Raw genomic sequence first — 14,418 nt, 5'->3', positions numbered from 1 at the left:
TCATTGTAAAATTTTGATTATCAACGCTCCAGTTTCACCTCTTTCATCATTATCTAGGGCATATTTATTACACACAATCAAATGTTGACTGTTAAAATAGCACTTCACATTAATTTCCAAATCTTTACACCCCTTTCACCGATGATGGACCAGACTTCATTCATGAAAATTCTTGCGTAATGCTTAATTGCAACCGTGGGAATATGTTACACATATCAACATTGTCAAAGATAAATTAACATTGTTTGAATTGTTTATTATACAGTAATCCAAGACTGTAAAGATAATTGAACAATTTCAGATTTGATACATTTAGAGACACAACAAATTGAAACCCAAAAAAAACCATTAAAAATCAATGCAAACGAAAATAATTTTAATAAATAAAATTTCTGCCAGGCATAAAACTGATTTTTATAGTACAAACTAAATAAATCATATCACAAATAAAAAAACATTTTAAGAACATAAGCAAAATAAATTCCGAAAATGTTTATTAATTTAAAGTCTCAATAAAAATTGTTTTTAAAATTAAATCATAATCATCTAATTCACCTTCAATCTTCAAATGATGGTCTGAGATGATGGTTTTTATTAGATACCCATTCAAGTACATGTATACTACACATTTCCGAGTGTGTTTTAAGGTACGAATAACGTTATCGTCTTCAAAAACGAATGAAAAATGAAGATAAAAAAAAAAGATAAATTCAGAATTTACTACACTTTTGTAAAATAAGTGTGATGTTGATATAAAATACAGGGCATGACATTCGCTCTCGATAGTAGTAGTCTTGTTATCATCAGGCTAGATAATACATATCCAGATGTCGCGTTAAAGGGAGATATTATATTGTGACGGCACATCCAAATCCGAAATAGCGTAGGGCTATGTCAGGTCAAATATATTTCGTATTATGTCTGCTAAATACCGTAACAGGTAAGACTATTTTTTGTAAACTATTAAAAAGTGGATTTTGAGGTAGTGCACATTGGGCCCGAGCCCCCTTTGTGGGAAACATTTAGTTGATTATATATAACACCAAAACATGAACGGAGTGGGCCCTCCTTTTTTGAAAATTTCAGGATCCGCCACTGTAGGTATTGATGTAAAGTAATGAAACTGTCATCAATGTGTTCATACTTTCTCCTTTTCATTTTTTTCTTCTTCAAAATTAGGAACAATGCCTATAATATCGTAAAACCATTTTTACATGTAAGGATAAGATTTAAAGTCTTGCAGGGTCCTACTATTAATTTTTTGTTACTTAGTTTATAAAAAAATGTATAAAAATGAAGTTGTTATTTTGACTTTTTGTTCTTTTTCTTATAATAATTCGTTCCACCATTCATTCTTTTTTTCTTAATTTGATGAAATAATTTTGGATCCAAAAGAAATAGAAAAAATTATAATTCTATATGTCATCATATATTAGGGTGTGTTTGGATGGGAGTATACAGAATAATCATGATAATAGGCAAAACAAGTATAGAACAGAGAAAAAGCTACGTTAATATCTTCATATTATAAAGAATAGAGAATAATGGACAAAAAGTATAAAGAAACGAGATACATAGTTGGTCTAAACAACGAGATACATAGTTGGTCTAAACAATAAAGAAACGAGATACATAGTTGGTCTAAACAATAAAGAATGTTGTAATGAAGGACTATGGAACGCCGTAGCTGCCTTATGTGTACTTGTTTTTAGATACGCTTATACTTTTCAATATATGCACATAGTTTTTCTATATATGCACATACTCTTTCTCTATATGCACATAGTTTACTTTATATGCACATAGTTTTTCTATATATGCACATAGTTTTTCTATATATGCACATAGTTTTACTATATATGCACATACTTTTTCTCTATACGCACATACTTGTTCTCTATATGCACATAGTTTACTTTATATGCACATAGTTTTTCTCTATATGCACATATGTTACTTATTCGTTTTTAATGCGCGGAGTATACGGTTGCACTTTGAATTAAATCGTTTTTCAATTGTGTTCATGTCTCTGGTGGTAACAATGTGTTCTTACAGATGAAATGACCCTATAAGCGCGATTGCAACCGTTCCAGTGCTCGGTTAATACCCTGTTACTTATTCACTTATAATACGTTTGTTGTACGTTGCACCTTTTAAAAAAAAATTCAGTTGTGCCCATGTCTCTTGGTGTAACAATGTGTTCTGAGAGATGAAATGACCCTATTAGCGCGCATGTACCCGTTCCAGCGCTCGGCTAATACCCTGTTACCTATTCGTTAATTATTCGCGTATAATACATTTTTTTATACGTTGCACCTGTTAGGAAAGGATTTTCAATTGTGTTCATGTCTCTGATGGTATAAACAATGTGTTCTTAAAGAGGAAATAATCCTATTAGCGCGTATGTACCCGTTTCCAGCGCTCGGCTAATACCCTGTTACCTATCTGATACTTATTCGCTTATAATACGTTTGTTGTACGTTGCACCTTTTAGAAAAGGATTTTCAATTGTGTTCATGTCTCTGGTGGTAACAATGTGATTTTAGAGATTGAATGACCCTATTAGCGCGTATGTACCCGTTCCAGCGCTCGGTTAATACCCTGTTACCTATTTGTTACCTATTCGTTACCTATTCGTTACCTATTCACTTATAATACGTTTGTTGTACATTGCACCTTTTAGAAAAGGATTTTCAATTATGTCCATGTCTCAGGTGGTAAAAATGTGTTCTTAGAGATGAAATAACCCTATTACTGCGTATGTACCCGTCCCAGCGCTCGGTTAATACCCTGTTACCTATTCGTTACTTATTCGCTTATAATACGTTTGTAATACTTTTTATGTGTAGTGTAGTATGTTCAGACTTATTTTTGTTTGTACGTTTTGGATGATTTTGTTTAAATATTCCATGTGTAATGGCAGTGTAAACATTCAGAGTTTGAATTTATTAGAATAGTAAATTTAACATTTTAGAGAAAGCTGTACTTGTCACAAAGCTGCCACCAACAAATAGGGACATTGCTTTAATCTACAATTTTCTATGACAATGATAAATGTTCATTAAGAAGAGCAAATTTTTATCTTTTATTCATCATATTTGATTTTCAACCATATTTGTCAGGGTTCTCCAAGGAAAATATGTGCAAAAGCAGAAACATGTAAATACTTTAATTTTATATAACAGGTAACAGGTTATTTACCGAGCGCTGGAACGGGTACATGCGTGCTAATATGGTAATTTCATCTCTAAGAACACATTGTTACCACAAGAGACACGGACACAATTCAAAAACCTATTTTAAAAGGTGCAACGTACAACAAACGTATTATAAGTGAATAAGTAACAGGTATTAACCGAGGTCTGGAACGGGTGCGTGCGCAATAATAGGGTCATTGCGTAAACCCCTGAGGGTTTACGCAGTATATATTGGACGAGTGATGTAGTCTTTCGGAACACCGGATGTTATTCGGAACACTTCTGTTCTTTCTATGACCACTTTTCAAATACATGCGCAATAGCTATGACCACCTTTCAAATGAATGCGCAATAGCGTACTAATCTGTTGAATATGCATTAGCATCTTAAGTTGCTATAGAGATATTTTACGTATGATCTGAAATTTATTATGATATAATATTTTCTGGCACACGATTACAAGCTGCTAATATTAAACTACATGCGTAGTGTTTTAATTAGTCCAACGATGTTACCAGCTTTGTTTAGATATGAGATAAGATTTCATGTAAACAATGCGCTTTATGTTCTTAACGAGAATAATTAAAAATAAAATCTTTAGAAAGAGTTTCAGTAGCATTTATTTTAGATTTTACGTTTATTATATCTTTATTCTCGTAAACCAAAGTACAATGGTACAGAGACATGTACAAATAAATTAACATAGTATAAATTTTAAATACAAATGTAAAAATAGAGACATAAAGTGATTACCCAGGAGATTATAGGCATTTAATAATAATTCTTATAAACTTGCACAAATTGTTTAGTTCAGACGGGTTGCTACTATTCATGAGACCTTGAAATTTTAGAATATTTGGTCTGTTTATAAAAGGTTTCTTTAGAAGCAATTGTCTACTATCGTCTATTGCTGAGCATTCTAAAATGTATAGGAACTCGTCGCCAATATCACCGTTATTGCACAAAGTACAAATACGATTTTCTCTCTGAATGTTTTGCCATCTACCAATTTCGATAGGAATTTTTGTGTTCAAAGTTCTAAATCCACAAAAAGAAGCAATGTTTTTGTCATCTAAAATATCAAAGTAAGTTTCGAAATTTAAACTATTTATGAATAACTTATAATTTAGAGCTTTTGGAGAATTCTGTACAGTAGCATACCATGTCTGTCTGAACTGGTCAGTTAGTCTTAATTTAACAGTATCATACAACCAGTTTTTACTTATAAAATATTTAGTGTTCCATATATTTGATAGTCCACAATTATCAAGCACAGATTTTACATTCTTGAACCAAGCTATATTTCCATTATAACTACCAGTAACAAGATTGTATAGAATAACAGGAAGTTTATTATTTTCCCCAGTTACAAGCTTTTCCCAATAACTTATAGTACGTAATTTAATAAAAATATCCAATGGGAATCGGCCAAGTTCCCCATATATCATAAAATCAGGCGTGGACTTTTTAAGATTAAGCAGTAATTTACAAAATTTTAGATGAACACGTTCTATAACAGAGGTGAAAATGTACATGTTGTAAAAAGCAAGCTATTTATTTTTTTTATACTGAAATTAAAGGGAAGTCTTTCTTGCACATGGTTAAATTAAAGTTATTTTTTTTGGTTAAATATTGCAACTTCAATATAATAAAATGGTTATTAAAAATAAAATTAAATAGATATTGATAATGAAAAAAACAAAATTGAACAAGAACAATTAATAATAAAATCTTTAAAAGAAGTATTAGCACTTTTTGAAATTTTACGTCTAGGATAGACCAAGGACATGGAAATATAACCATAAATACGTGCCTCAAATAGGTGCATGTGAAAACGAGGAATTTTCCCCCAAAAAAATTCGTTTATTGAAAATAACGTTAAAATTAATTAGGAAAGTTATGTCCGTATTTGTTTTCAACGTTATTTACTTTTTTTTTAAAACAAAGAGGTCACTAACCCGAATAATCCAGTCGTTATATTACGCTCCCTATCGATCACTACATTAACTCGAAAGGTGGAGAGAATCGGAGACGGTAAGGGCTTGAATTATTCGAGTTAAGAGGTCACATAATAACCTCTGAATCCTTTTCGTCATTAAAATGCGACTGATAAGTATAGATATTCAATATGAAGGCGGAAACATAACCGTGACTGAAATTTAAATCTAAAATTTATTTTAAAAAAATACACATTTGACCATGCAGATGTAAGACATGATACTTCAAGCAATGAAACAACGAATTAAATGTGCCACTTTAATTACGACTGATAACCTAAAAATGAATCATGCATGCATTTTTAGCAGACTTAACCAGGTCGGCGATAAGATATCGAATATAAAAAAGAAGAAAAGGTTTGGTGTGAATGAGACAACTTTTTACAAGAAACCAAAATAACACAGAAAAACAAACTATGGGTCACCGTACGGCCTTCAACAACAGACAAAGCACGTACCGCAAAGTCGGCTATAAAAGGCCCCAAAATGACCATGTTAAACAATCAGTCAAAAAAGAAAATTAACAAAGTCCGTATCATCGTATGCGTAACTTAGTTGCTCACCAGAGGAACGCTACGCAAGCATTTAAACCCGCGTTCCATATAAAGTTTGAAGTACGTCAAAATGCAAAGGTATACGCTTGGTGAACGCTTTCACTTCAGGAAAATTTTAATGGAACATAAAAAATTTCATTCAGCTCAAGCGTTTGTCAAGCGTATACCTGTAAACTGCACGCACATAATATACACGCTACACGAGCGTTGAAAACGCTTCAGATAAGTTTGAGACACGTTAAGGACACATTGCATACAAAAATACTCGTCGCCTTAAAGCTTTCATTCAGGAGAAGAAGTCCGATACGGGTGAAACTTCATCAAACCTACAGAAGATATTACACCCTCTCCAACCATGCAACATGGGACTAGACATAGAAGAACAGGAACTATACTCCCATTAGTTTGAGCTGTACAAGATCTACAAAAATATCCCGCCTGCCTCAAAGGTGTATAGGATCGACCATGGTCCAGCACTTATGATACAAGTACCAACCAGAGTTACAATGACGTGGTAGTTAGTCTTTAAAGGCCACCGAGCGGCCTCCAAAAATAAAAAAAAAAACCTATTTAGTCAGCTAATAAATGCCCCGACCATTAAGATTTAAAAACAAAAATCAAAGAAAACTAAACAGCCTTATTGATAACAAAATAATTTACGAACAAACTTAACCGACATGAATTATGAACAACAACCACTGTACTACATGTTCCTGTCTTTAGAACGGACATTGACACATAAACAATGTGGTGGCCATAAACCCAACCCTCCCAAATGAACCAAACCTTAAGGACAACACATCGCAAGAAAAACTGTAAAATATCAGTTGCAATTCGCGTGTCTAAAAGTATGGGTACGGTGCACAATGATCACTTACATAAAAACAATAGACACAAATCACTGAAATAATCGCACTTACCGAGAGCTATTTCAAAGCCTAATGAACATGTAGACGAACCAGTGGACATAGACGAACTGGTAAACATGTAAACAGACGGGCGATAAGCTCGTTGTGCACACGATACAGATATGATTTGACAGGTTGAATGCATCAAAATTACTAGCGTATTGGTAGCGTGCATGGTTTTTTTTTACCACGGTAAATAGTAAACAGGCAATGTCAGTTTCTAATTCTTATGTACAACAAAAGTAATTTAAGACAATACATCTTTTTTAAACAATTATCTAAAATATATCTCATTATCTATATATAATGCCAAACAAGCATTTGGGTTTACGATTGCATTTCTTTTTTTAAAGAAAGCAACTTGTTTCATCTTTAAGAACACATTGTTACCAACAGAGACATTAACACAATTGAAAATCCTTTTCTAAAATGTGCAACATACAACAAACGTATTAAAAGTGAATAGGTAACAGGGTATTAACAGAGCGCTGGAACTGGTGCATGCGTGCTAATAGGGTCATTTCATCTCTTAGAAAACATTATTACCACCAGAGATATGAACTTAATTGAAAATCCTTTTCTAAAAGGTTCTACGTACAACAAACGTATCATAAGTGAATAGGTAACAGGATATTAACCGAGCGCTGAAACGGGTACATGCGCGCTAATAGGGTAATTTTATTTTTTAAAACACATTGTCACCATCAAAGACACGGACACAATTGAAAATCCTTTTTTAAAAGGTGCAACGTACAACAAACGCATTATCAGTGAATAGGTAACGAATAGGTAACAGGTTAATTACCGAGCGCTGGAACGGGTACATGCGCGCTAATAGGGTCATTTCATCTCTAAGAACACATTGTTACACCAAGAGACATGGGCACAATTGCATTTTTTTTTTAAAAGGTGCAACGTACAACAAACGTAATATAAGTGAATAAGTAACAGGGTATTAACCGAGCACTGGAACGGTTGCAATCGCGCTTATAGGGTCATTTCATCTGTAAGAACACATTGTTACCACCAGAGACATGAACACAATTGAAAAACGATTTAATTCAAAGTGCAACCGTATACTCCGCGCATTAAAAACGAATAAGTAACAGATGTGCATATAGAGAAAAACTATGTGCATATAAAGTAATCTATGTGCATATAGAGAACAAGTATGTGCGTATAGAGAAAAAGTATGTGCATATATAGAAAAACTATGTGCATATATAGAAAAACTATGTGCATATAAAGTAAACTATGTGCATATAAAGTAAACTATGTGCATATAGAGAAAAAGTATGTGCATATATAGAAAAACTATGTGCATATATTGAAAAGTATAAGCGTATCTAAAAACATGTACACATAAGGCAGCTACGGCGTTCCATAAAGGACCCCCACCAGACCAATATAGTTTAGTATTTCAAGGCTGTAGATCGTGTTCTGTAAATGAACACATTTATCGGTGTTGCCTTTTAAGATCTTTTAAGAGGCTGTCCAAGTAAATATCAGGCAAATCCTATGATATGGGTGGCACAACATTTTTTTTCCACTGAATTTTTGGTTCCAATGCAATGTTTATATCATACAAACGATATGTATATCAAAGATATTTTGAATCAACAGTGGATGGCTCAGAAAATGATTTTAAGGTTCATTAACAATGCAACAAAATTGTGTACAAAATGAAGAGTTATCTCCCCTTTTCAATGAATTTTCAGTGCTTTCTTTGTATTTTTTTCCCTTTTTTTTGTTGCAGTTAATATAAAAACAAATTTTAACTTTGAGAAATAATGAATTTGTGATATGAAATAGATGAAAAAATTATAAAAACAAAATATGTCATGTGCCATCCACTGCCTGTTTTTTCTATGGACACCCTAAAACAAATAATCCCCAAAATATTTTCAGGGCAGTTACGAATTTGCTGTAAGCTGTCCTAAATGTAACTTAAAGATGGAGAACAGCAATAAAAACGTTGTTTTTTTTGCAAGATTTGGATTCGTCAGGTGCTCTATCGTATCTGTCTAATTTACAGGTCTTTTCCTGGACCAGATGTTGACAGACTGTCATGGATTGCCATTTGCCTGTATGCTTAAGCAACAGAAATCCAGCCAATCACAAACCTTATACAATAACCTGCATCAGAAGGCAGATACAAATACTTTGACATCTACATTATATAAACAGCAACAAAGTATCGACAGCAATGGAGGTTATAATCCATCAAATATGGCTACCATCGTTAAACAAAATACCGAATCTAACAGTGGAAATATTGGGACGATTATGGGGAATTCTGAACTACTGAATTTCATGAACACAGAAAATTCGGGGCAGTCGAGTTCTTTGATTGGACAAGAAGGGTCATCGCAGGGAAGAATTTCAAATACCAACATGCAAAATGGCGGCACGCCTCTTTCTGGGATCATACTTGGTAGTATTTCAAACGGACAGAACAGTATTTCAAAATCAAAACAAGGCAATGGAATGACAAACATGTATTCTGGTAGTGGAGCACCGAATTCTATGAACTTGATGACTAATCCATTTTCTAAAAGTATGCCAAATACGATTGGAAATGGCGGAATGCAAGGAAGTATACAGAGTGGCAGAGGACCCAAAAATGCAAAAGAGTCAGTCAACCAAGTTCAAGAATCTGATAAAGGCAACCAAGGTAATTCTTAAGAGTTAATTTCCTAATGCTTGTAAATTAAGACTTTGGTTTGCTTGCTTGCTTCATGATTGTATTAACGTCTGACCAGCAGTGTAATTGATAAACTGGCATCTGCCAACAATATAAAATAGTGGAGGTTTAACCTTTGTACATTACATATATCAAAAAAGAAGATGTGATATGATTGCCATTAAGACAACTCTCCACAAGAGACCAAACTGACACAGAAATTAACAAACTAAAGGTCTCCGTACGGCCTTCAACAATGAGCAAAGCCCATATCGCATAGTCAGCTATAAAAAGACCCGAAATGACAATGTAAAACAGTTCAAACGAGAAAATAACGGCCTTATTTAGGTATACTTCAATTTGATTCGATGTTAACCCGGAGGTTAGGAACACCCAATTGTGCATGTGAACATTACAAGACAATTTTAGTTAGATGAACTCCAATCATTTGTTTTTTTCTGTCCCAATATAGAATAATTTCTATTTGTGTTCAATTGTAGATAATTTAAAGAATATATTACTTCAGGTGGTAGGAAATACGTGTGGCCTGGACTGGCTAAACTGTCCAAAGAATTGTTTTTCGGTGGACAAGAACACCGGATGTCCATCTTGTTCTTGTAAGTATATGTCTGTCCTGTTGTTGCTAGTGTTTTCTTTTATTGAGAATTAAAACTTTAAATATTGTTTATCCCCTTAAATAAACTATAATTTATATAATAACGATATATAAAAGGTATCGACTTTACAATATTTAGATATAAGAAGATGTGGTATGAGTGCCAATGAGACAACTCTTCACCCAAGTAACAACTTGTAAAAGTAAGCCATTATAAGTCAAAGTATACTGGTTTTTTTCAGTTGATAGTCTTATTTGACACTACACAAACACAATTAATAATGTGTGTGTTCGAAGTTGTCCAGATGCAGATTGAAATTCGTCCTGGGTGCAGTCGTTTTGGTGTGCTTCGATTCTTAATATCGTAAAGTTGCTGACATAAAATTGAGGGGGACATGGTGTTCCTGATTCCCACTTCTCTTTATATTCCCAACTCCCACTTGAGCCCCCCTCTACTCCCAATTACCCCCCCCCCCACACACACACACACACCCACCCCACCCCAACCCCGCTCTCATTGCATCTCCGTTACTCATGGACGAAAAGTGATCATAATTTTATCCACAGAATATAGCTCTGTCAACCTCCTCAACATTGAAATGTAGTAACATTATACTGGCTCAACGTAAACCCCTAGTAACATTTTATTTGGCTGGCATATGTTTAAGAGTTAGACGACATAATATCTGATATGGAAGTCACAAATGAGGGTATGGAGATAGGAGTGAATCATTAATTTCTGTATTCTTTAATTTTCGCTCATGTCTTTTTATCTTTGAAAACAAGGGCTATTCTGTAATTACTTGATAACTGTATCCGCTCAAAAAAATGAACTTTAATTTATCTTAATATATATATTTCTTATTTATTGTAGGTAAAAAACCACCATCGTCTAATTCAAAAGACAGCCTACTTCAACAAGGTAATGATACATATATAAAAGTGTGTTCTATTGATGTTTCAAATCATACAATTCATGTACATTGTTGTTGCCATTTCACTCTTATTATAAAATTGGCATTTGCTGCTTCTCCGCTAAACACGAGGCATAAGGGGTACAAAGACTGCTCGGCTCGTAGTCGGAATGATATGTTCCAGTAAGCTGACATTTCTTCCTGACCACTTTCACTTTTGTGAGCCAAGGCTCCGTGTTGAAGACCGTATCTTTACCTATAATGGTTTACTTTTATAACTTGAATTGTAACTTGGAAGGATAGTTCAATGTCTCATTGGCACCCATACCACTATTTTTATGTCAATTGGGCAAAGGTTACAGTCACAGTTACACACATTTGACAACTGCACACATGAAAACCCTCGACATGCCCATGTTAATACAGTGGCGGATCCAGAACTTTTCGTAAGGGGGGGGGGGGGGGCGCTGACTGACCTAAGGGGGACCCGCTCCAGTCATGCTTCCCATTAAAGGAGGGGGCGGGCCCCCAGGCCCTTCCTGGATCCGTCTATGTTAATAGATATAGGAAGATGTGGTATGAATGCCAACGAGACAGCTCTCCATCCAAGTAACAATTGAAAAAAGTAAACAATTATAGGTCAAGGTACGACCTTCTAGTTAACTATGACTTTTTTCATCAATATTATCAAGTAACTCTTGGAGGTTATATAATCAATGTGCAAAAATTACGAAAATTTTATAAAAATGACTATATACTTGTCCATATTTAAAACAGGACAGAGGAAATGTTTGTCACTGCCACCAAACTGCCCTAAATCCTGCGTGATGTTTGATGATATTGGCTGTACAGTCTGCACTTGTGGTAAGATACTATTATTATGACTTAAACGTATGACGTGAGAGCCAAAATCAGTCAACCGAATGGTTCACCCCTCCTTCACTTCTGATGTTGACATTGTTTTAATTATTTAATAGCTGAACATGCTTAGTTCATGAGTACCAGAGAATATCACATTAACATTGATTTAAGGAGGTCGAATTATTCACTTGCAAGTGAATAATTCAATAGCGATGTTTATTTGCTTATTTTTAACGAAACTGGACCAAACTGGCTGCTAAAATCGATTTATTATATCATTATTTAACTTTCATTATTTGATTAGACCAACAGAAATCATATTTTATGTTTCCATACCTCGTAGCTAATGCCACTTTATTAGTTGCTGCAATTTGCATGAAGTGCAAGTTTTGTTTACACGATATCAGTTAATATTGAACGTGATTAAAAACTGTGATCCGTTTCAAACGATATAAAAAGATTCCGACAATACTACGGACCTCGGACCGGGATACCTAGTGGTAGAGATTGAGTAAAAAAAACACGATCAAATGCCGAGAATGAATCAAGAAGCATCCGTAGAATAAAAAGTTCGATCCACTTGTGGAATTTCGGTTTGGGATATATATCAGAAAACATATTTTGGGGACGTTCGAACACATCACGTTTGCTGACATCAAGGGTTATCAAATTAAAATAAAATAGATGAAACAGGAGTACCTTCTAAATGGATTGTTCATATAAAAAAGAAGATGTGGTATGATTGCCAATGAGACAACTATCCACAAAAGACCAAAATGACACATACATTAACAATTATAGGCCTTCAACAATGAGCAAAGCCCATACCGCATAGTTAGCTATAAAAGGCCCCGATATGACAATGTAAAACAATTCAAACGAGAAAACTAACGGCTTTATTTATGTAAAAAAAAATGAACGAAAAACAAATATGTAACCCATAAACAAACGACAACCACTGAATTTACAGGCTCCTGACTTGAGACAGGCACATACACAAATAATGTGGCGGGGTTAAACATGTTAGCGGGATCCCAACCCTCCCCTAACCTGGGACAGTGGTATAACAGAACATAAGAAAAAACTATAAAAATCAGTTGAAAAAGGCTTAACTCATCAGATGGACAAAAATACAAGTGGACGTGACTGGGTACTTATACATCCCGACACAAAAAGAAACAATGAACATCCTCGATTTTTTTTGTCTTGAGGAACATTGTTAGTGAATCATAGCTTTGGTTGAAACTGAAACAATGGCTAAAAGACGGAAAAAGTGCCAGTGACAGCTAAGCTTTTTAGACACTGATGCCAAATTGTAATGTGATTTTTATACAACAATGAAAATAACACTTTATACATATTCATTATCCGATGAGCTTTATTTCTATCAAGAACGCTGAAGGTCAATAGTCTTAAAGCCAAATACTGTTAACCAACTAATTCTTGCAAACAATTTATTTTCGTGACTTTCCCGAGAAGAAATATCACTCAAATATAAATCGTCGCGTTTAACTGCATAGAGTACATTTGAAAAATGTTGGTGTACAGTATGAACAAAATGTATTAGTATCGAAAGACGGAGACATATATATTGTGTTAATGTTTTGGACTGCATTTTATATTACCATTTACGAAACAATTATTTGTTGAACCTAAAATATATCTTTTGTAATTTTAGAAATCTCGTCCTTATCAAAAGACACTTCTATGTATACAGCCAATCAGAAAGAAGGCTCAAGTGCACAGGGGTCATCCTGGTACGACAAGATGTGGAGTTCATCAAAATGAAATAAATGCTGACAGGGAATTTATATTGTGCTTAGTTTGTTTTTTAAACTAAAAAGAAATGTTCTAATCTCTTAAAGTCTTTTTTTACACACCAACAAGAAGTCATCAAACTTTTTTCAAAATTCTGTTGATTTTGTACTGAAGTACCTTAGATGAACCTAATGCAGCGACTCTTTTCAGCACAAGCGTTCATTTTTACCGGACCCGATGGGTGGTGTTACATCTTTCAAAGTCTATACAAATTATTTTTGCAAAGAATTCCGCCTAAGTCGTTGCTAGGAGCCGTCTTAGACTTGTAGTGATGTGAGAGTTTTTTTATTGCTCCGTGTTGAGGCCTTACTGAGACGTACTCTGAGATGAAGAACAGCAATACAGTCGATGTTCATTTTCTTTTTGTATCATATTTGTTTTTGTCCATTAGTTTGGTGTCCCTGTAAAGTGTGAAACGGAACAGTTTCGTTGTGTTTCGATTCTTAATAAGTTAATTTACATGTTTCGTTTCGTTTCGCAGTGTTTCGTTTCATTTCGCTCTTTTTTGTTTATGTTTCGTTTCTCACTTTACAGGGAATCATTATTCTGTTAAAAAATTAGCCGTCAGTTTTATCGTATGAATTATTTAACATTATTCAATTCGGGTCTTAACGTAACTAAGCGGTATGGTTGTACTCATTGTTGAAGACTGTATGGTAACCTATAGTTGTTTATGTATGTGTCAATAGTTTAAACTATCATAAAATAAAAAAATAAAAAATAAAAAATGAATAAATAAACGACCCTTATGCAGACCCTGGTGCAAAGGGGAAGAATAATTGTGGTTTGAAGCCAGAAACGCGAAAATAGTTGTAATTTAACAGAAATGAAACAAATAACGAACTTTGGAAAAAGGGAGAGGGATTTTGA

The 14,418-nt window shown here is 34.0% G+C and overlaps 1 protein-coding gene across 1 annotated transcript; it reads left to right on the top strand.

The window, feature by feature from the left end:
- Positions 1–727: 727 nt before the first annotated feature.
- On the top strand, positions 728–13,722 carry LOC134719553 (uncharacterized). The gene is made up of 6 exons (XM_063582547.1): positions 728–940; positions 8,692–9,330; positions 9,840–9,956; positions 10,830–10,877; positions 11,647–11,733; positions 13,409–13,722. Exons 1-6 carry the CDS (start codon positions 892–894, stop codon positions 13,516–13,518), a joined length of 1,050 nt encoding a protein of 349 aa, XP_063438617.1. The 5' UTR covers positions 728–891; the 3' UTR covers positions 13,519–13,722.
- Positions 13,723–14,418: the final 696 nt, after the last annotated feature.

Source organism: Mytilus trossulus, chromosome 5 (assembly GCF_036588685.1).
Source record: "Mytilus trossulus isolate FHL-02 chromosome 5, PNRI_Mtr1.1.1.hap1, whole genome shotgun sequence".
NCBI lineage: Eukaryota > Metazoa > Mollusca > Bivalvia > Mytilida > Mytilidae > Mytilus > Mytilus trossulus.
This window is presented reverse-complemented; position numbering and strand designations above follow the sequence as displayed.